General features: G+C 41.9%; 1 protein-coding gene across 7 annotated transcripts in view; it reads right to left on the reverse strand.

Moving 5' to 3' along the window:
- The window catches only part of sipa1l3 (signal-induced proliferation-associated 1 like 3), a 240609-nt gene that overhangs the window by 12040 nt on the left and 207604 nt on the right, over positions 1-20965 (reverse strand). For 5 of the 7 annotated variants that reach the window (XM_072549485.1, XM_072549487.1, XM_072549489.1 and 2 more), the window contains 5 exons: positions 19134-19343; positions 18684-18746; positions 6927-7092; positions 5820-6027; positions 4364-4510 (listed from right to left, as the gene is read on the reverse strand). In XM_072549485.1, coding sequence (XP_072405586.1) covers positions 4364-4510; positions 5820-6027; positions 6927-7092; positions 18684-18746; positions 19134-19343 — 794 coding nt within the window. The remainder of the gene's footprint in view (positions 1-4363; positions 4511-5819; positions 6028-6926; positions 7093-18683; positions 18747-19133; positions 19344-20965) is intronic. The other 2 variants (XM_072549488.1, XM_072549490.1) reach the window with 2 other exon arrangements.

The following is a 20965-nucleotide window of genomic DNA, read 5'->3' on the forward strand; positions in this document are numbered from 1 at the left end:
TGCAAAACATTCACCTTCAAAATGGAGAATATAACCAACAGCCAATTACAATGCTTTCCAAAACCCTGTTCAGTTTTTGACAAAATAAAACCATAGTCTCATCACCTAGATTGTATACTCCTGTGTGTCATCCAGCATTTAAAAAGGGACTATTATTCCAGTAATAAAAGAAAGGCAGCTCCTATGAGGCATTATTGTGTACAAATACAGTCAGAACAATACAGTACAGGTGGCAGCTATTTGGCCTATTGAATCTGTGCCAGCTGTGTCAAAGAGCAATCCAGTTAGGTTTGTTTTGCCCTAGCCTTTAAACTTTCTGATTGTTAATACGAAACCTTTCACTCCCAAATCAATTTCCACCATATCAGGCACATGCTCCAAATCTCAACCATTTGTTGCTGAAAAATATTTTATTCCGTGTCACCTCTGGCTCTTTTACCAATAGCCTTAAAACACTGTCCCTGTTTATCAACCGTTCAGCCTCGAGTAACACCATTACCATTCGGAACAATCCTTCAATTCAACTAGTGTTCGTGCCAGTGAGTATACCAGATGTCAGTGGGAATGCTCCACTTCAGCCTCCTCCTCCTTTTTCTCATCATTGTAAACCTCTATTCCCTTCTCTCTCACAGGCTTACCTCACCTCTAGTTAAATGCATCTACTGGGCATTTTTGGGCTGAATGGCCTGCTTCTTTTTCATATTTGCTTCCTAAAATATCAACCACTCCCTATGGTAGCAAGTTCCATATTCTCACCACTCTCTGGGTAAAGATGTTTCTTGCCAATCTCTTAGTGATTAATTTATATTGGATAGCGTTTAGCTATGTTCATTGCCATGAAAGGAAAATGTTCCCTCTGCGAAGCCTCTGGTCAACTGCGCTATGTGAATCAGGCATGATTTTGAAACCTCTATCAAATCTGTGTCTGGGGTCAAAGGAGAGCAACCCCAGCTCCCCTTATTGAAGCAGAATTTAATCTCTTACTTCTGGAACGGTTCTAGTTAAATAGAATCTGTGTAATGCAAACTGAAACATGCACCTGCAATAGGAGACTTCAATCAAGATAGAAAGGATTTAGAGGGGATTATGCTCTATTGTAGTATCCAGTTAAGTAACACTTATTAATGTGGCTAATGATGCTCTGCAATGCACACTTTCGGGCTGGAAGCTCTGACACAATCTAGGAACTGAAATGCTTCGAGAAAATCAAGGAGAGTGGTAATCTAACTATATAAAAGTGTTTAAGAGGAGTAGATGGTGATAATAAATTGGACAGTGAACTGGATGACCCCAATTAAAAGACTTCAAGAGAAAGATTGGAGAAAATTCCTCCTCTTTCTACATGAAATTGCAGAACACAGTTCTCCAAAACAAAACACTTGTCATTTGAGCATCTGATTAGGAGAGTGTGGGGTAAGATTAATGAGTATAATGATTACCCAGAGACATGTGCACAGAAAGAAAACAAAATGCTGTTGGTTATCATGGCCCCTGAGAAAACAACAAACAGTTAATGCTGTACTATGAAAAGTAACAGGACCACAGTAAGTAGTGATATAGTGGCCAGACAAAGATACGTAAATCAGGGGCATTGCTCCTGTACTTGGATCAGTCATGATCATCCTCCATCCTAGTAACCCCTCCAAGTCTCTCTTTAATCATTTCCCCTTCAATCAATTCTTAAATTATTATGGTGGGCTTGGTTGGGCCGGCCAATGCAGTTTATCTTGACAGCTGCTCACAACAGCTAAATCACTGACAGATAAAATTACACTTTTTCTTAAAAGGTGACCACAAGCAGCTAAATAAGATACTGAGGTGACTGTCCATGGGAGTAATAGATACACAGGCCACTTCCAGCATATTGCAGTCAGTATCAGCCTTAAGTTTTTAAGCTAACGATTACGGACAAGCAAGTCTCCCTCTCTTCCTGAGAGAACAGCCGATGCAGAAATTGAAAGCTTCACTGAGAGGTGCTGTGTTTCTGCCGCATTGGGCTTTGTCAGAGTCCATTTACATTGCTGCCAATATTTGATGCTTAATCCAACTACTGACCTTGAGCTCCTTTCACTACAGATTGGGCATCGAGTTACTCCTGTAGATAATATTTGCTGCTATTATTTATTGAGTGCTGCTGAAAATCAATCCTCCAGCAGAACTGAAATCAGACTGGGGCAACTGATATCCAACAATGCAGAGACCCACTTCAGTGCTAATCCTAAGGGTTTTAGCACTGCTGGTTTGCCAGAGGGGATAGACCTAGATTTTGTTTTATGCAGCTTCAAATCCCAGGATATTCAGTTCAGAGCAGTTGATGTGATGCCACTATAGCGATGTATTGTGTAACGTTCGCTTGGACTAGTCTCAGGTGACGCTCTCCCAGAGGTTTCAGGTTATCCTACACTCTGTTGTCTCACAATAGTGACATTATTCTCGATTTCTCTTCACACAGACACAGGCTTTCAGGAAGCATGGTACACACGGACATGTGACGCAGGTCTTTATTTGTAAACAGGTAAAACAATGGTCTGTAGGGAAAGGGATTTAAACCTTGCAAGGACTCAAATGTGGACTACACCAGATTTCCCAGCAACATGGAGATTGCTTAAAGTTTGTTTTTGGAAATACACCTAACACAGAAAGCCGCGAGTGAATGACAATCCACATCAAGGGCAGAGGTGGTGCCTAAACCAGTCCTGGTTTGCCAGCTGAAGTGAGAGTAGATCTGAATGTTAAAATTTAAAAACTGCCCAATATAAATATCAGAGTCAGGTCATCCCCCTGGAGAGTGAACATAATTTAGGAGCCTTTATGCCATGAAGGACTGAAGTGGAACTGGCCAAAACCATTTCATGTTGGAAACGTCACTGGTCTTGTAATCTGGAGGCCCAGATAAATGCCATGGGGATATTGTCGTAGCACAGTTCAGCACAGAAGGAAGCTCTTCAACACAATGTGCTGGCTCTTTCCCACTACAGCAGTATTTAAGTTCAATTAGCCAATAATTTAAAAACAAATTGAGGATATAACTTAGTAATAGTACCACAAAGCTAGGTGTTGTCATTAAAAACCGTATCAGGTTTGGGAAGGAAATCTGTCATTCTTACCCAGTCTAGGTTTTCATAGAACAGGAGTCACTGTAACACAGTTGACTCTTGCCACCTCAGAGGGCAGTTTAGAGACAAAAAAAACTGTAGATGCTCGAGTCCCAGGTAGATAGGCAGGTGGCTGGAAGAACACAGCAAGCCAGGCAGCATCAGGAGGTGCAGAAGTCGATGATTGGATAAGGGTTACATCCGAAAAACATTGATTTCTCCACCTTCCGATGCTGCCTGGTTTGCGGTGTTCTTCCAGTCTCTGCCTGACTATTTTGAGGTGGCTAGCAAGCCACTGAATTTAACAGAAAAACACAGATGGGCAACAAATGACAGCCTTGCCTGCGACACCCTTATCTTAAAAATGGAGAACAAAAAAGGCTCTCGGAATTAAACAAGAAAACTTCCATTCCAATCACAGGGGTTGGACCAGCTTTCCGAGGTGGAAGGAGTTTAACCCTCACTTTCACACAATGAGCGGTCAAATGTTTAATTTGCTGCCTGATAAAATGACAGATTCAGATTCAAATCCTTGAAGGAGGAAACATTGCAAGGATATTGGAGGTGAGCAAGGCAGGTGAATGAATGGGTTTGTCTTCAGGAAGAGCCAGCCCAGACTAACTGTGCTGAATAGTTTCTTTCTTTGCTGTGCAATTCCATGACAATGTACTTTCTGCTCCACTGGGTTCCTTGCAATTGCTATTTACTTGAAAATCCCTACAGATCAATACATATAATGTATTGCTGGTTTAGCAGGTGAGCCTTGGGCCACACTAAATCTTCAGCCCTGATGTTAAGAGATTAGCTTTAATAATTTAGAGATGTAAATCAGGTTTTAACTATGACATTTAAGGGCTCCTGTAGTGGATCCTCACTTTGTAGAAGTTCAAACTAAACAGAAGACTACAGCACAACTGCACAATTCTCATTCATCTATTGAGTTATACTCCACAGGACTGTATCTGTTCTATAGCATTTCCAAGGCCCAGCTAAACAGATGACTAGTCTAGAATTTGATAAATTCAAGTATTGTGAAGAAATGGTGGAAATAGGAGATTGGTATTTTGAGTAAAATAGAACCAGAGTTGCCGGAAATCGGAAATTTCTGGAGGAATTCAGCAGCTCAGACAGCATCTGCAGAGACAGAAACAGAGTTTCGAAGCCTATGGGACTCTAAACGTTAACTCTATTTTCTTCTCCGCAGAAGTGTTTTGAATTCCTGATGTGACACTTTAAAATATCAAAGCTTCTTTCAGATTGAATCATACCTTCATACGCTTTGGCAACATTGACCAGACTGGACCATTCCAATTCAGACTCTGTGTCCGGCAGAGGCATCAGTCCTGGATCAGTACGACGCACAGGAATTCGGTCACGGACATCAGTCAAGGACAGCTCAGAGGCAGACATGTTTGCTGAGCGGTAGAAACACAAAACAGAATTTAATTCCAAAATTTCAGGGGGAAATTACCAACAGACCAGGAAACAACTTCTCATCAAAATACATCTTTTCCCAGCGTTTCTGTGCTGACGTGCAAGATGCAATGGGTAGTTAATGAGTGAAAAAAGTGTGGCTCAAGAAGAGAGGCCACATTGCATCGAGGTATTATGACAACAGAGGGGAGAATTAAAAAGCACAGTGTGAAAGATACAGAACATACATAGGTCTGCGTTTAAAACCTCCCAAGGGTGACATGGATCTCTTCAATCTAATTAATTCTCTCTCTCATCCATCTCTCTCTTCTGTTCTCAAAGGCCTGTGTACACAGAGCAGTGAGAAAAACAGTTCACTTCACAGAATCATAGAATCCCTATAATGTGGGAACAGGCTCTTCCGCCCAACAAGTCGACTCCGACCCGCGAAAAGTAACCCATCCAGACCCATTCCCCTTACCCGATATTTAACCCTGAATAATGCATCTAAACTAGACATCCCTGAACACGATGGGCAATTTAATGTGGCCAATTCATCTCACCTGCACATCTTTCGATTGTGGGAGGAAACCGGAGCATCCAGAGGAAACCCACGCAGACATGGGGTTCTATTAATTGAAGGCATGCACTCTGTCCAACATTTATTGCCCAGGGTGGCACGGTGGCTCAGTGTTTAGCAGCACTGCCTCACAGTGCCAGGGATCTGGGTTCAATTCCAGCCTCGGGTGACTGTGTGGAGTTTGCACATCCAGAGATGTGCAGGTTAGGTGAATTGGCCACGTTAAATTGCCCACAGTGTTCAGGGATGCGTAGGTTAGGTGTATTAGTCAGGGGCAAATATAGGGTAGGGGAATGGGCCCAGGTGGGTTACGCTTTGGAGGGTCAGTATGGACTTGTTGGGCCGAAGGGCCTGTTTCCACACTGTAAGGATTCTAATCTAATGCTATTCATTTGACTGGGGACATTCAGTTGTAGATAACACATGTCAAGCTGCAGTTTTGACACTTGCTGAAATGACAAAACCAAAGAGAAAGAACAGGCCATAATGAATCCATCCACTAGCATGTGAGGGGAACAATCCTGTTAGGCATTTCACCGAGAGACTGTTTTGAGGAGAAATTTAATTGAGGAGACAACAAAAGATAATGAATTATTATCAGTTACAAGTTCACAATTATTTTATATACATACACAAACACACAAATACAATGAAGTAAAATTCTAAAATCTACAATTAGAAAGAAAGATCAGAAATTAATGGAGATATTATAGCCTATTTTACATCCTTACATTTCTTTTCAAGATTTATTGCTGCTGGAGGCTGGGTCAATCTGCGTGTGGGCAGTGTTTGTGAAGGGTACGTGCTGGTGAAGATCACATCGTTTGGCAGTGCCTGGTCAAGAGCTGCAATCTGGGAACTGGACAAACCGGCTTCCCTCCGTCCACTGCAGATGCTTTCATCTGACAGAGTCCTCTGCAGTGTCTTTCGTGAAGAATGCTAGAGAGAAGCAGAGAAGTTCCTTTATTTAAGGAAAAGATAAAAGGAAAAAAAAAATTCACGGAGGCTATAACGTTTGTGCATGTTTTACAAATCACAGAGGATTTCAGACCACTGACTGCAGCCAAATGTCCTGAATTACACTATTTCCACCATAGCAGTGCAGCCTGATACTTAAGTTCTAAGAATCTACATGGGCTCTTTCGGATGTCTGGGATCATTCAGGCGGCTTTTATTGTGTAAACGGTGTCTCCCAATGTTCCACATATTCTCCACTGAACCAAACGATATCTGGTTGGATTCCCTTGTAGTGCGATGGTTAAGATATTAAGGGCAGAAAGAAATTATTTCTGCTGGTTGGCGAGTATAGGATTAAAAAGGACATTTTTAGCCAATTTTATATCACTAACATTTGGAAACATTACATAATTGGTGGCAGAAATGTGGAATTCTTCCATCAATAGGAGGTATTGGATGTAATGCTAATGTTACCGGATATAGAATTTAACAACAAAAGCTATGAAGGGATATGTGGCACAGTAGGGTAAATGGAGTTGGGTTGCAGATCAGCCAAAATCTCAGTAAATAAGAATCTGAGGAGCCGTTTCTAAAGTTCAAATGATGCCAATCTAGGCAGGATTGTGGCTTGGGATGACTGATCGACTTACTTTCAGAAATGGAATAATCTGTGGTAATTCACTGAAGGAGTTGTGCAGGGAGCTGGAACAAAAATCCATATCCTATCACAACACGTGCCAAAAGTACAAAGGTAATTTGTGCGTGACTGACTTTCTTCCCAAGCTACGTATTCCCATCTTATTGCTGTACCTCATGGACAACAAGAAAATATGGATTTGAGCATCCACCCAATCACCCTGGCTGCCCAAAGTAGAACATACTAGCATTTCTTTATCTTGCTCTGGCAAAGGGTTGTCCAACAAAATTAGCTTCTTTAAATCTTCTTCAAGGGTTGATTTGTGGGACTTGCGTGGTGACCGGAGGTCTCGAAGTGAAGCTCGCAACCTGGGCTGCCCAAAGACATTTGTAGAGACAACACTGGAAGTCCTAGGAGAGAAAACAGGAAGCGGCTAAGACAAACAATAAACATCTACATGCCTGGGATATCGCGTATGTCCCTGGATTACATTCATTTCGCTCTCTTTAAACGTACAAAGAATGAGTTAGAAAAACAAAAAGACATGTAAACAATGTGTGTGCGTTTTCCCTCTTGTACCAAGTAGTGGTTTTCCAAATTGGGATTCTTGGAAGCCTGGAATGTCATAAGATTTTATCTCAATTGATTTACTGTTTGCTTTGAAAGTTGGCTTTCCAGGACTATGTCAAAAAAGGGGCACACTTCCTTCATTACCCCTCGAGAGATCTGAAAACTGTTGTGATGGCATGAACTCATGTCGCTGGGCAAAACACTAAACTTATGAACATGAAGCACGGAACTAGAAAAATGTCATTCAGCTGTCAAACCAGTTTCTTGCACAACCATGTACAATCTGCCCCATCATGAACTCAACATTCTTTTTCTTAATCTTCCAAGTAAAGATATTACAAAATTTCTACTTGGCCTGAAGGGCAGTCAAGTGAGGTTCCAGGACATCTATTCAGCTTTAACTGCTGGTCACTCCCAGGTCAGTTGCTTGTGACAATTGTTTTTTAAAATTGGTTTCTGAAACTCTCAGCATCTTTCAGAATGGCTGCACCTCCCCTCCACCCGCCAGCATGTGTTCTCTACTCCAATTCACAATCCTGCAATTCACACTGGATATTGTGCAACACAACACGAAGTACTGGATTAACTGTAGGCAGTCCCCAGCTCTTCACTAAAGAGAGAGACAGTGTGCGTTGATACTGCACAACACTCACATACACTGCTGCCTCACAGCACCAGGGTCCCAAGTTCAATTCCAGCCTCATGGGACTGTGTGTGGAATTTGCACATTCTCAGTGTCTGCGTGGGTTTCCTCCGTGTGCTCTGGTTTCCCCCCACAGTTCAAAGATGTGCAGGTCAGGTGAATTGGCCAGGCTAAGTTGCCCATAGTGTTAGGTGCATTAGTCAGAGGGAGGTGGGTCTGGGGGGGGTTACTCTTTGGAGGGTCGGTGTGGACTGGTTGGGCCGGGGAGCTTGTTTCCACGCTGTAGGCAATCTAATCTAATCAAAGTTTATATTCTGACTCACATCAGGTCTGAGTGCCCCATCACCTTCACGGTCACTGACCTAACACTGGCTCCAGATCCAGTCTCACTTTCAAATCCCTTCATGGTCTTAAACCTAATTCTTTCACATCCTTCACCAATCCCTCTACAAGGAGAAATCGAGGACTGCAGATGCTGGAGATCAGAGTCGAGAGCGTGGTGCTGGAAAAGCACAGCAGGTCAAGCAGCATCCGGGGAGCAGGAGAATCAACGTTTTGGGCATAGGCCTTCATCAGGAATCCTGATGAAACGTCGATTGTTTGGATGCTGCCTGACCTGCTGTGCTTTTCCAGCACCACACTCGCTATGTTCCCTTTAGAACCCTGCATTCCCATCATTCTCACTGTGCGTTACCAATTTTCTTCACATGACTTCAGCTACCAGAGTCCGAAGCTTCAGAGCTGCTTCCCAAAATCCTTCTTCGCCTCCTTTAACATCTCCAGTATTTGGTGACCTGTTCTAATCACTCCATGTAGTTGGTGTCAAGTAGTTTGGATTGCTTTGCCATGTTAAAACCTCCTTTAATAGAGATGTGAGCTCTGGCTGAGTGAGCAATAGTGAAGCAGCCAGAATGAACAATCTCTGTCTGGAGAGGAGAAATTGACATGAAGCGTGTACACTGCGGGAGACCTTTTATATAGGAAAACAGGAAGCCCTTTAAACATACGATCAAACATCTAACATGTGTTTGAAGGGACAAAAGCTTTGTCCACCCAGGACCGCTACACAGTCTGTGACAAATAAGCCTTTGAATGAGTACTACTGGCAAGATTCGCCACTATCCATCTCCAGGCCAAAGTATTTTAAACCCTCAGATCTCATGTGGCAGCACAAATTGGTTTTGATTTCTCCTGCTAACTCATTCTGATCTGAAGGGAAACCACTTGCAGAATCAGAATGTAAATGCTGTTGAATTTCTGCCCAATTTTGCCACATGTTGGTGATTCGATTGTGCTCCCTGTCGAGACAATACTGGGTAGCAGATGCCACTGAATAGGCACAGTCAGTCAGAGAGATATCTTTATTAACTCTTTATTTTTGGTCTGTGCTAAGCATCAAAATCTTTCCCCAGCGCTGTGCTCACAACTAGTAACATTTACACCTCAACACTCGGTGACTCTTTTCAAGGACCATGAAGAATTAAAAACATTTTTTTTTAACCTTTTCCGAACTTTAATTTTTGCTTGAATAGGTTAGAAAGGAAGATCAAAGCCATTGCCTTGAGCACTCATTACAAACTCCATACTCTCACCACCAGTTAATGCCTTCAGCTGAACTTGATTCTTCACAACCTCAAAGGCATATCAAACTGTGGATTTCAATTTTGACAACATACTCTTTCCATCCAAAAGACAGTCTTTACTTACACCTCCCTTCCCCATGGACAAATCCACTACTCAAACCCTCATCCACACTTTGTCACGCCCAAATGAACTTTTCCAATACTCTATAACTCTCCTTATTTCACAAACTATAACTCTGGTACTGCTGGGGGAGAAAAAGGCAACATTTTGTTTAAGCATTTTGTCTTGCAGGACAATTCACAAGGAACAGTATTTAAAAATCATAATTAACTGGTGCATTCTTCACTTGCTGAACAATTAGCACTCTCCAAGACGAGGGAACACATTTTTAAATTGAGAGGAGAGAGATTCAAAAAAGACATGGGGGAAATTTTCTTTCCAACACAGAGGGTGGTTAATGTGTGGAATGAACTTGCTGAGGAAGTGGTGGATGTAGGTACAATTACAACATTTAAAAGATATTTGGATAAGTATGTGAATAGGAAAGGTTTGGAGGGATATGGGTCAGGAGCAGGCAGGTGGGACTAATTTAGTTTGGGATTATATTCAGCATGGACCGGTTGGACCAAAGGGGCTATTGTCGTTTGGAATGGCTGTATGAAGAAACCTGATCTGTATTAAAGAGGAGGAGGATAACGATATCAGGAGAAAGGAAGTGAGGAGGCCTGTGATTTCTTGCCATTGAGAGTCTTTCCCAAAGTGTCCAGCTCTATTCCCCTCACTATTAACCAATGCTGTTCATTTCCTTTCTTTCCCCAGAGATGAAATTTTTCATTTGTCTATTAAACTTCATTTGCCATTTTGCACGATCTAAATCCTTTTATGAAATATTATCTGCGGAGATAAGAAGCTTACAAATGCTTTCAGGATTCAAATCATTTATGTAGATCAAGAAAAACAAGGAGTCCAGGAATGAAAGCTGCAATAAAAATCTATTATTGTACTTGAAACTGGAACCTACCAGTAGTTTAGAAATGACCAGATTACATTCAGCGAAACATGAGCTTTCATAGATGGTAATTGCAGCTTACATTTTTTACTCCCCATAAGGCCCCACCTTTGCATAAGTGAGGTGTTCATTTTGCTGCCACACCACTGGGCCTCTCACTAGTTTACACCTACATTCACTCTGAAAACATTCATTTAAGTTTACTCATAATTTCACCCTGCCCTAAATTCGAGACTGCACTAATGGAGAACAGCTAAGCACAAACCCAGGCCACAAATCCCAACCTCTCCCGTGGACCTCTAATGAATTGTACTAGGCTGCACTGCAAGTGCCACAATTTCAGATTCTGTCAGTCAGTGAGAGGAGGAAAGAACAGGGCAGTGGGGAAAGAGAGGGAAGAGAACAGGCAACAAAAATTCTTGCTCGAGTACAGAGTGGTCATGAAGGAAGCTTTGCTTTAGTGTCCAGTACATGTTGGGGTGAAGGTGAGGCAGGGTTTGGTTATGATGCTTTTTACTGCTCAGCTACAATCAGTGCTTCAAGGTGAAGAACGGGCAAGGATGTCAAGGCCTGCAGGTGGAATGACTTCCAAGCATAAATTCTTTGTAAGAACAAAGAAAACTGATATGGGGGTAGACAGCAGAATTGGAACCAAAAGGCCATTCCCATTCATTTCCTGAGTTTCACCCTTCCTGACACTCGCACCACGCAAAATTGAATATTTTAGACAAGCGATCACATCTTGGCTTCTGCCAGTACAGCTTTTGGGAAAATCACTCGGAGGTATGGAGTTGTGGTAAGGGTGAGTCACACACCATGTTTTTCTTTTAATTGTTATGTGGGGAAAGTATTCCACCATTTGTCCAGCCCTTCCCTCATGTTGTTCAGAATGAAGTAATCAGATGCAATCCTATGGCCTCCCACTTTGGGCCACAGCATGTTAGCAACACCCTCTGTTGAATAATAAACTGTTTCACAATTCATTGTAACCATACACACCAAGTACAGAAACACTGGCTAAATTAGTCAGTGAAAGACAGCGAGGCAGATACGAGACTGGTACAGGTAGGCAGACAAGTGTCAAGGTGTGCTGGTTAGGGGGCCATCCCAGTTCTCCAAGATTAAGGCATTTTCCCTAATTGTTTTAGAAGCTACACCTTTCCCTCATCACCACTGCTGCCACTTAAGCCAGTCTCCATTATTGACAGGTGTCAAACTTTGAACAATTCGATACAAACTGATTTATATACATTTGGCAGTAGAGGGGTTACTCCCATTCATGAACTTGTCAAAGTTTTCAGATCTCAAATGCTAGCCTTTTAATAAAAACAAACTTCTATTTGGATCCAACGTCAAAGACAGCTGATTTCTGAAGAGCCTATTAAATTGCAAAGCAAACAGAATGCAGAACAAACAAAATGCTGGAGAAACTTGATAGGTCTGTTTGACAACATCAGTGGAGACAGGAACAGAGTTAACGCTTGACATGAGGAGTCTTTTTTAGAACTTAACTCAGGACACTCTGTTGAGATAGCTCTAGCCAAATATTAATAAAAGGTAGCCCTTAATAAATGCCAGTAAGAACTCACATGAAACAACACAAACCAATTAGTTTCTTTTTTTCTGAGCTGCACTGGATGGTTTGTGAAAGGAAGCCAGTAGAAGCTGTTTACTTCAAGTTTAAAGAGCAGAGGATTTTAACAAAAAAGGCCATGACATCTAAAATGGTCCTCTCTAACAGCAGTTGGAAATCAGCACTAAATTCAAATGCATACGCCTATCTGGGGTAAAAACTAGACCTGTTGCAGATGGGAGAGGAAGACTCACATCTGGCACTTCTAAAGTTCTCCCACTCTGAAAATCCAGCTCCAAATCTTTACGTTTGGACCACTGCCCTGAACTGGACAGCTGCAGTTTTGGCTTCCCACTGCACTTTGGGAATGTGGACATTGTACCTTTATCAAGTGATAGCAGCAGTTACTTGCTGCTAAATCAATGGTGCCGGCTTTCCTTTGATTTCTAAACAACAAAAGCACTTCTGGCAATTTAACCCCCTAGCTTCAGCCAGGACTTAAAGACTATTTCTTTTGGAGTTAAACTGGGTTTTATTTATTGACATCAAACAAATAACTTGAGATCATTGACAATGTGGTCTTATTATATGACCGTAGCATTCGTTCAACAGTCTATTAGGCAGGAAGCAAATAGGACCACAGGGAGAAATGCAGACTGGCGCTCAAATATTAATGTGCAGGGTTTCTAGGATGCTGACTATATTAAGACAGAATGAGAAAGTCATGATTTTATCAATAATAAAAACATTGAAATCATCTGAGTGTACAGCATGCAGCCTACTCTGTTTCCAGGTCAGGTACTGAGAGTGAAGTGATGTGAACTTATTATGAGACTAAGGAACAGATTGTCCAATTGCAGTCTGGCCAGTTAACATACAACAATTTCCTTTAGGCAGTCTCCATCTGGACATTGAACTAAGGGGTCAGTCCTCTGCTTTTCACAGAAACCTCTGAAACTAGTCACATAAAATATCTAGATAGATGTTAGAAATGTATAAACATATGCCTCTATGGATTCAACTTACTTTCCAATACACTTGTACTTTAAGCCAAATAATCGGTGCCAAGCTTATTAGATTCAGAAATCACATTCAAACACAGAGGTAGCACATTATACCTCCACGCCAAAGGGCAATGAGTACGTAACTCTAAAGAAAGAATTCAAATAATTTGAATATCTAAGAACAAAATTCGAGCAGTTACAGAATTTTAAACAAAATTAATGCTTTTCTTGGCACTACTGAAGACCAGAGAAACTTTCTGCTAGTGTCTCAGCCAATATGTATCCCTCAATCCACATAATTAAAACAGATTAACTTGCCACTTATCTCCGTTATCGGACTTTGATCTATTTCCTACAACAGCAGTTAAATTGCTAGAGTTCCTAATTGCAATTTTTGAGAAGATTTGTAGCTCAGGTGGAGGTTCGGGTTGTAAGTTTGCTCGGTGAGCTGGTAGGATTTTTTTCAGACATTTTGTCACCATTGAGCCTCCAATGAGGTGCCGGTGTTCTGTCCCACTTTCTATTTCTGTGTCTCAGCCTGTTAAGGTGGGTGATATCATTTCTGGTTCCTTTTCTCAGAGGTTGGTAAGTGGGATCCAAATTGACGCGTTTATTGATGGAGTTCCGGTTTGAATGCCAGGCCTTTAGGAATTCCTGTGCATGTCTCTGTTTAGCCTGTCCAAGGATGGAGGTGTTGTCCCAGTGGAAGTGGTGTCCTTCTTCGTCTGTGTGTAAGGATACTAGTGATAGTGACTCACTGAAACAGCTACTGATGAACCTAAAAGGACCCTAAACCAACAACCAGCAAAACTAATGTCATTTACAAAATACCATACAAGAACACTACATTGGACAGACAGACAGAAAACTAGCCACCAGAATACATGAACACCAACCAGCCACCAAAAGATATTACCCACATGACCCAGATCAGCGAGCAAACTTACAACCAGAGTTATTAATTAATTACTGAACACTTTTGGCCCTCGGGTTAGGAAATTGTAGGTATTGGATATTTCTTTTCACTTTATTGTCTGGTTTTTACCATATGAATGTAGGAATTAGGTTCTAAAATAGACTATTTGGTCTCTCTAGCCAACTGCACCATTCGATAAATTCAAGGCTAATCTGACTGTAGCTTTCCTGCCAATTGCAGATACCCTTTCATTCCTTTAAGTATACCTCTGCCTTAAAAACAGTGACCCTGCTTCCACCACTCACTCAGGAAGAAAGTTCAAAAGACTTGTGATGTTCAAAGACATTTCTTCTCAGTTCCTTCTTAAATGGAAGATTTGTTACTTTTCGTCTGTGTTCGCTCATTCTACAGTCTTCTACAAGAACTGCAGTGGTTCACAAATTTGGAGGTGCTGGTGTTGGACGGGGGCGTACAAAGTTAAAAATCACAACACCAGGTTATAAACCTGTTGGACTATTTGGAAGCACTAGCTTTCGGAGCACTGCCCCTTCAAACACCTAATAAAGGGGCTATGCTCCAAAAAATTAGATTAGATTCCCCACAGTGTGGAAACAGGTCCTTTGGCCCAAGTCCACACCGACCCTCTGAAGCGTAACTACCCGGACCCATTTCCTTCTGACAAATGCACCTAACATTAAGGGCAATTTAGTATGGCCAATTCACCTGACCTGCACATCTTTTGGAACGTGGGAGAAAACCAGAGCACCCAGAGAAAACCCATGCAGATACGGTGAGAATCTCCACACGGAGTGTGGAGTACAAACTCCACACGGACAGTCACCTGAGGCTGGAATCTAACCTGGGACCCTGGTGCTGTGAGGCAGCAGCACGAACCACTGAGCCACCGTGCTGCCCCTAGTGAAAACTAGTGCTTCCAAATAAACCTGTTGGACTATACCTTGGAGTTGTGAGATTTTAAATGTGTTTCACAAAGGCAGCTTACCACCTTAAGGGCAATTATGGTTGGGCAATAAAGTGTGGCCTAACTGTCGACACCCAGATCCCAGGAAGTGAAAAACAAAATCTTGCCTTTCCCACACCCATATCACCTAATCCCAACTCCTGCCCAACACTCTGTCAACATCTTTTGGCAGGAATGGAAGATAATTCTGCTCCTATGCTAAAAGGAGCTGAAAGGAGCCAAGTGATTAGGACTATGGAGTCCAATTCAGAGTGAAGAAAATGAAACAACACTAAGCTGATATAACAAGCTTGTTGGGAATTCAATGAGCCAGCACCAGATGGGCTTCCTCCTGCCAGGAGAGCGAGCAGCCTCAAGGGTTCCAGGTATGGGGCTAGGAAACAGTGAGGGTGAAATGAACTGACCCAAAAAGGAAAAATAAAACGTAACCAATCAAGTTACCCATCTCTCACTATTGGCCATAACAAGCTGTTTATGGTAGTTACCAGATTAATTAGAAGAGAAACTGACAAAAGACAGCTTCTCTTCTTTCCCCTGTAGTTGCCCTGTGAAAGTGCAAAGTAGTGGCTACACCCCAGGCAACCATTACATCGTCCAAAACAACGTGGGGTTAATGAGCTGAATGACCTTCCTGTTCCATGTGTTCATAGAAAACCCCATCCTCAAACTCCTGAATGGGGGTCAGAAAAAAAAATTTAACCTGGTTTACAAAAAGGCAATGGTTCGAGTTTCCAAACTTGAACATCAAAATACACAATCCAGTCACCAGAAGGCAGCAGTCATCCCCTCCCTCCTGCAAACTGGAAAGACTGAGATGGAAGCAGAGTGCTGATTCATCAATAACTTCCTGCTTAAAGAATATTGAAGAACAACAACAAAAAAAATGTAATCCTCTCAACTATCAACAAATACAGAGGGAGGAGGAAGTATTGCTTCCCTCAAATCAAGGAAGACAGACTAAGGTCCAAACTTCTGACTAAATTAGAATAGACAGGAATAGGTAAAGTCAAATAATGGTATTTATTAGACAAGTCCTGACAAACCTATCCCATCAGTTACTGCAGCAGAGGTCAGATCAGTTTTCCTTCATGTAAATCCAAGGAAAGTGATGGGACCAGACAGAGTACCAGTCCGTGCACTCAGAGCATGTGCAGATCAGCTGGCAGAGGTCTTCTCGGATATCTTCAACCTCTCCCTGCAGCAGGCCACTGTCCCTGCCTGTTTCAAGGGGCCATCATCATCCCTGTGCCTAAGAAGGCTTGTGCAACATGTCTCAATGACTACTGACCAGTGGCCCTAACTTTGGTGGTCATGAAGTGCTTTGAAAGACTGGTCATGGCATTAATCAACTCCAGCCTCCCCACCACTCTTGACCACTCTAATTTGCCTATCAGACCAACAGATCCATTTCAGATGCCATATCACTTGCCCTTCACTCCCCCCCTAGAACATCTTGACACCAAGAACAGCTACATAAGAATCCTAGTCATTGACTACAGTTCAGCCTTCAACACTATTATGCCCTCGAGACTGGTAACTAAATTAGTGATCTCAGACTAAGCCCCACTCTCTGCAACTGGATCCTCAGTTTCCTGACCCACAGGCCACAATCATCTTCACTAACACGCAACACTGGAGCCCCCCCAGGGGTGTACACTCAGTCCCCTACTGTACTCACTGTATACTCATGACTGTGTCACCAAATACCAGACTAATGCCATTTATAAGTTTGCTGATGACACCACCATAGTTGGTCGAATCTCAGATGGCGATGAAATAGACTACAGACGGGAGGTGGAAGACCTGGAAAAATGGTGCACTGAGATCAACCTAGCTTTCAACGCTAGCAAAACCAAAGGAACTCATTATTGACTTTCATCGGGATGTTACTCATGCCCCCCTACACATTAACAGCACAGAGGTGGAACGAGTGGAGAGTGTCAAGCTCCTGGGAGTGGTCATCCACAACAAGCTTTCTTGGACTCTTCAAGTGGACGCACTGGTTACAAAGGCCCACCAACATCGCCTCTTCCTCACTTACTGAGGAAATTTGACATGATGGCGAATACCCTTGCCAACTTTTATAGGTGCGCCATCGAGAGCATTGTCTGGATGTATCACTACCTGGAATGGTAACTGTACCATTGAAGATCGGAGACGGTTACAGAGTGGTGAATCCGACCCAGACAATCACAAAGGCCAACCTCCTGTCTATTGAATCCCTCTACCAGGCCCGCTGTCAAGGAAAGACAGCCAGCATTCTCAAAGATCCATCCCACCTTGGCAATGTTTTTCTCTACCATTGGGGAGAAGGTACAGAAGCCTGAACACATGCACCAGCCGGTTTCAAAACAGTTTCTACCCTACTGTGTTAGAATACTAAACGGACTCACAAACTCTTAACATTCGCCTGTACTGTATCTGTATTTTTGTTTTTGCCGCTGTTTACTTATTATTTACTTATCTGGGTTACTTTTACGCTGTGATCTGCCTGTATTGCTTGCAAGACAAAGCTTTTCACTGTGCCTTGGTACATGTGACAATAAATTCAACTCTATTCAATTAGCGATGTCAACATTCGGGTTGAAAAGCTTCAAGCTTGAAAGAGGAAAGAATGTCCAAGAGAACAAGAAATTTCACAGTTCTAGGTCCAAGGAAGGAATGAATAAAGCAAGAGACTGCAATGATTCTGGTTTTCGGCAGTGATGACAGAAGTGGTAGAAAGAAACATGCAAGGAGGAACAATGTCAGAGAAACAACAACAATAATCACTCCTGTGGGAGTGCTGAATGTGAACATCATTGATTAGAGAGCTGCTTTTCATCTTGCACCCATCAGGACAAACATAAGCATGTCACATTTCAAACGATAACAACAATTTATTCTCCAGGAGGAATGGGCTATGATTGGAGTCAATTTGCCAACTAATCCCTGCTAGAGACAGCAGCAAGGAAGTAGAGGCTCCAAATCTCCAGATAACTCAAACACACAAAGATTGAACATTCCCTTTTCTTTTGCAGTGAATGGACATTTGTTAATAAATGCATGTCACTTCTAGCAAGCATAAATCCTTTTTCAATGGCAACTCTTAACCAGAGCTGACATTCCAACCAACCGGCACTTTATTCTCTGGTAGTAGAATTGTACGTAATTCATTATCCTTGTGTTTGTCTGATGACTGCAGGATGAAAAGCTTCAGCAATAAGCAGCAGTAAAACAGAGAAATGAGAAAGACTCCAATGAAGAAATGCTTGACCCATCAGATAACCTTGCATCTTATTCAGAAATCAAAAGTAGCTTCCCTCCAGATCTAACTAGCATCCAAGACTTAGTGGGGTTTTAACAACACAGTGGGTTAAAATTATGGAGGGGCTTAAACAGAACCAAAACTTTGGAGATGGGTGCATTCCACTCAAGGCTAGGAAGGAGAACAAAACAAAAAATGTCAATTAATGAATTCTGACAGATGAAGACTGGACCTTTTGTTTTGAATTGAACTTCTAAGAGACACCAGTTTCTTTTTGGCTCAGTGAATATGCAGAGTTTAAAAAAACCCACCAAAAAATGGCATTGCACATGCATTGAGAGTTCTTTGTCTTAAAAAGGGCAGCCCAAATTTTGATTTTTCACCATGTGACTAATTAAGTTTTCAAAACTGAATATTTCATCTGGAACTCAAAACAGATTTGACAATATTGAGAATGTAGAGGCTGGGCATACCTACGAGCTAAGCAGCTGAAATTTGTTGCCCGTCCTTCCCACGGAAGGTCCTCTGATTTGGTGCTGAGAGAAAGGGAGACAGAGAAATTAGGGGGGGGGCGTGGGAAAAAGAAAGTGAAGCAAGCACAGAGAGAGGTCAGCAATGATTCTAGTAAAAGATTTAAAGACAGAATGCACCATCTCAGTAATTAGTTGATGCATATAGCATTGAGGCAGTGGGGAGGAAATTACAGAAAATGGCAGATGGGAGAAAGGAGAAGAATAATATGTTGAAAGGGCGAGATGAAGAGGGCTGGGAGGAGGTTTGCCTGAAGCAGAAACACCAGCACCGAGCAATTGGACTTGTTTATGTGTCATGTTTTAAAAAGTGAAATGCAGAATCAAAGAAGTCCGAAGCTGTACTCATTTTAAGAAGACTGAGCTCCAGTCTGCTCAAGGGAAGGCTCATACGTTTTTGTTTCTGCGAATCCAGATGATCGGCATGGGGTAGTGGTTGGTTTTTTCCAGCCAGTTGGGCACAAATTCTTCACATTCTGATAGGAGTAGAAAGATTTGGGGGCAGAGGCCGAGAGCTGGGCATGTACTGCCGGTGGCTTAGATACTTCCGCAGGTGGGGTCTTGTATACGTGAGGGGTCTGTCCCGGTCTGCAATTTATAGTGCTGGAAAAAAAAATTAAAAATAAAAATGAGCAAACAGTTTTTATACAAATGTGCTATTCTATGCAATTTCCACATTCTGCTTCCACCAAATCTTCTCTCCTGAAATTTGTGGCTTATTGAGGGAACAGAGGTGTCAGGAGCTCGGCTAAATGGTCAGAGCTGCATTCTTTACAAGTGTACAAAGACTATCTGAAGGCATTTCCCCCAGTGTCAATCCCAACTTCTGGGTCAAGACTTACTAATGACACTTTATTTGCAGCCCATTTTCCTTTTAGTCTTGCACAGCTGGTAGCAGACTTGCCAGGGTCAGAAACTTGTACTCTGAAACCTTACTCCAAGGCTTGAGCACATGAACTGAACTGCACTGACTTGCTTGTGTGCTACCCAGAAGCAGTGCTTTGTGAATGGTACTGCCCTTTGGATGAACACATTAAATTGAGGCCATCGCTTGCCTGTTCTGATGATTCTAGCGGATAACAAAGAACCTGAAACACAACTCAAAGTGCAGGGAGATTGCTTCACACCCTGGTCAACGTTCTTCTCTTGACCAAAGACAGATTATACATTTCATTCCTCTGCTACTTTGGGTATATTTCTGTGCACATTTTGAGCAATGCACTTACAACAATTTATTCTACACAAAGCATTTTTTCCCCCGAACTGAATTCGTGTTATCTTAAATTTATTTTTAAAAAATTTACAAAAACACTATCATATGACAAAAACAGTATGAGGCACAAAATTAATGACATAAGAATGGAATTGGAACATGATGATACATCACAAACAGGTGCTAGATAAACATACATCCTAGCCAGAGGCTGAGGCCCCACAGAGAGAGGGCCATTCGACATCTTGCACAAAGGGAAGCCTGGACTGGATTCAGGTCCAGTTCAAACCTCTGAGCTCATACTATACCAATGAACCTTGTCTGAGAGAATATCAATGGTTATAATTGCAGAAAGTAGCTTAAGAGTTTTGTTTTGGAACTGATCTTAGTATTTACAGCAGCTTTAGATCATGCAATATAAATTGATTTGGTCACTATTACTCAAAGATTCAAGCAGAAGTGCTTTTATTTTAAAATGTTTAACCTTAAAGGAGAACACACTCTATATCTCTTGCCTTCAAAAACAAAAATATCAGCTTTATTTTACAAAAGATGCACAATGTCATTTGTAAAATCCCATGACAGGGCTAATGAAACACTATAGCTGAAAAATAAGTGACATTACTGACAGACAAAAGCTCAAGGACATTCTTTTGTCTGCTATTTTGTCTACTACTAACTGCTTCATTTTAAAAAGGGTTAAAGCCTTGAAAATAATAGATGAAAACTATTTGAGAAACTAATGAACCATCTGACCACTGCAAAGACCAATTCTTAAACTTAAGTTAGTTATCATGAAAGTTATTTTTAGGAACAGAACCAGTGTGTCTGGTTTCACTTCGCCAATTTTAAGCGCTAGTGAAAAATTGTACTGGCAAATGTGCAGGTCACATAATCCTAGACAAAATAACTATTTCCCATTCTCCCTCCATATAATATTCTCTTGTTAAGATAAATATATTTGAAATCATGAGCTGATAGAGTGGTATGAAATACAGGTTTTGTATTAATG

This window comes from Chiloscyllium punctatum, chromosome 29 (genome assembly GCF_047496795.1).
Source record: "Chiloscyllium punctatum isolate Juve2018m chromosome 29, sChiPun1.3, whole genome shotgun sequence".
Lineage (NCBI taxonomy): Eukaryota > Metazoa > Chordata > Chondrichthyes > Orectolobiformes > Hemiscylliidae > Chiloscyllium > Chiloscyllium punctatum.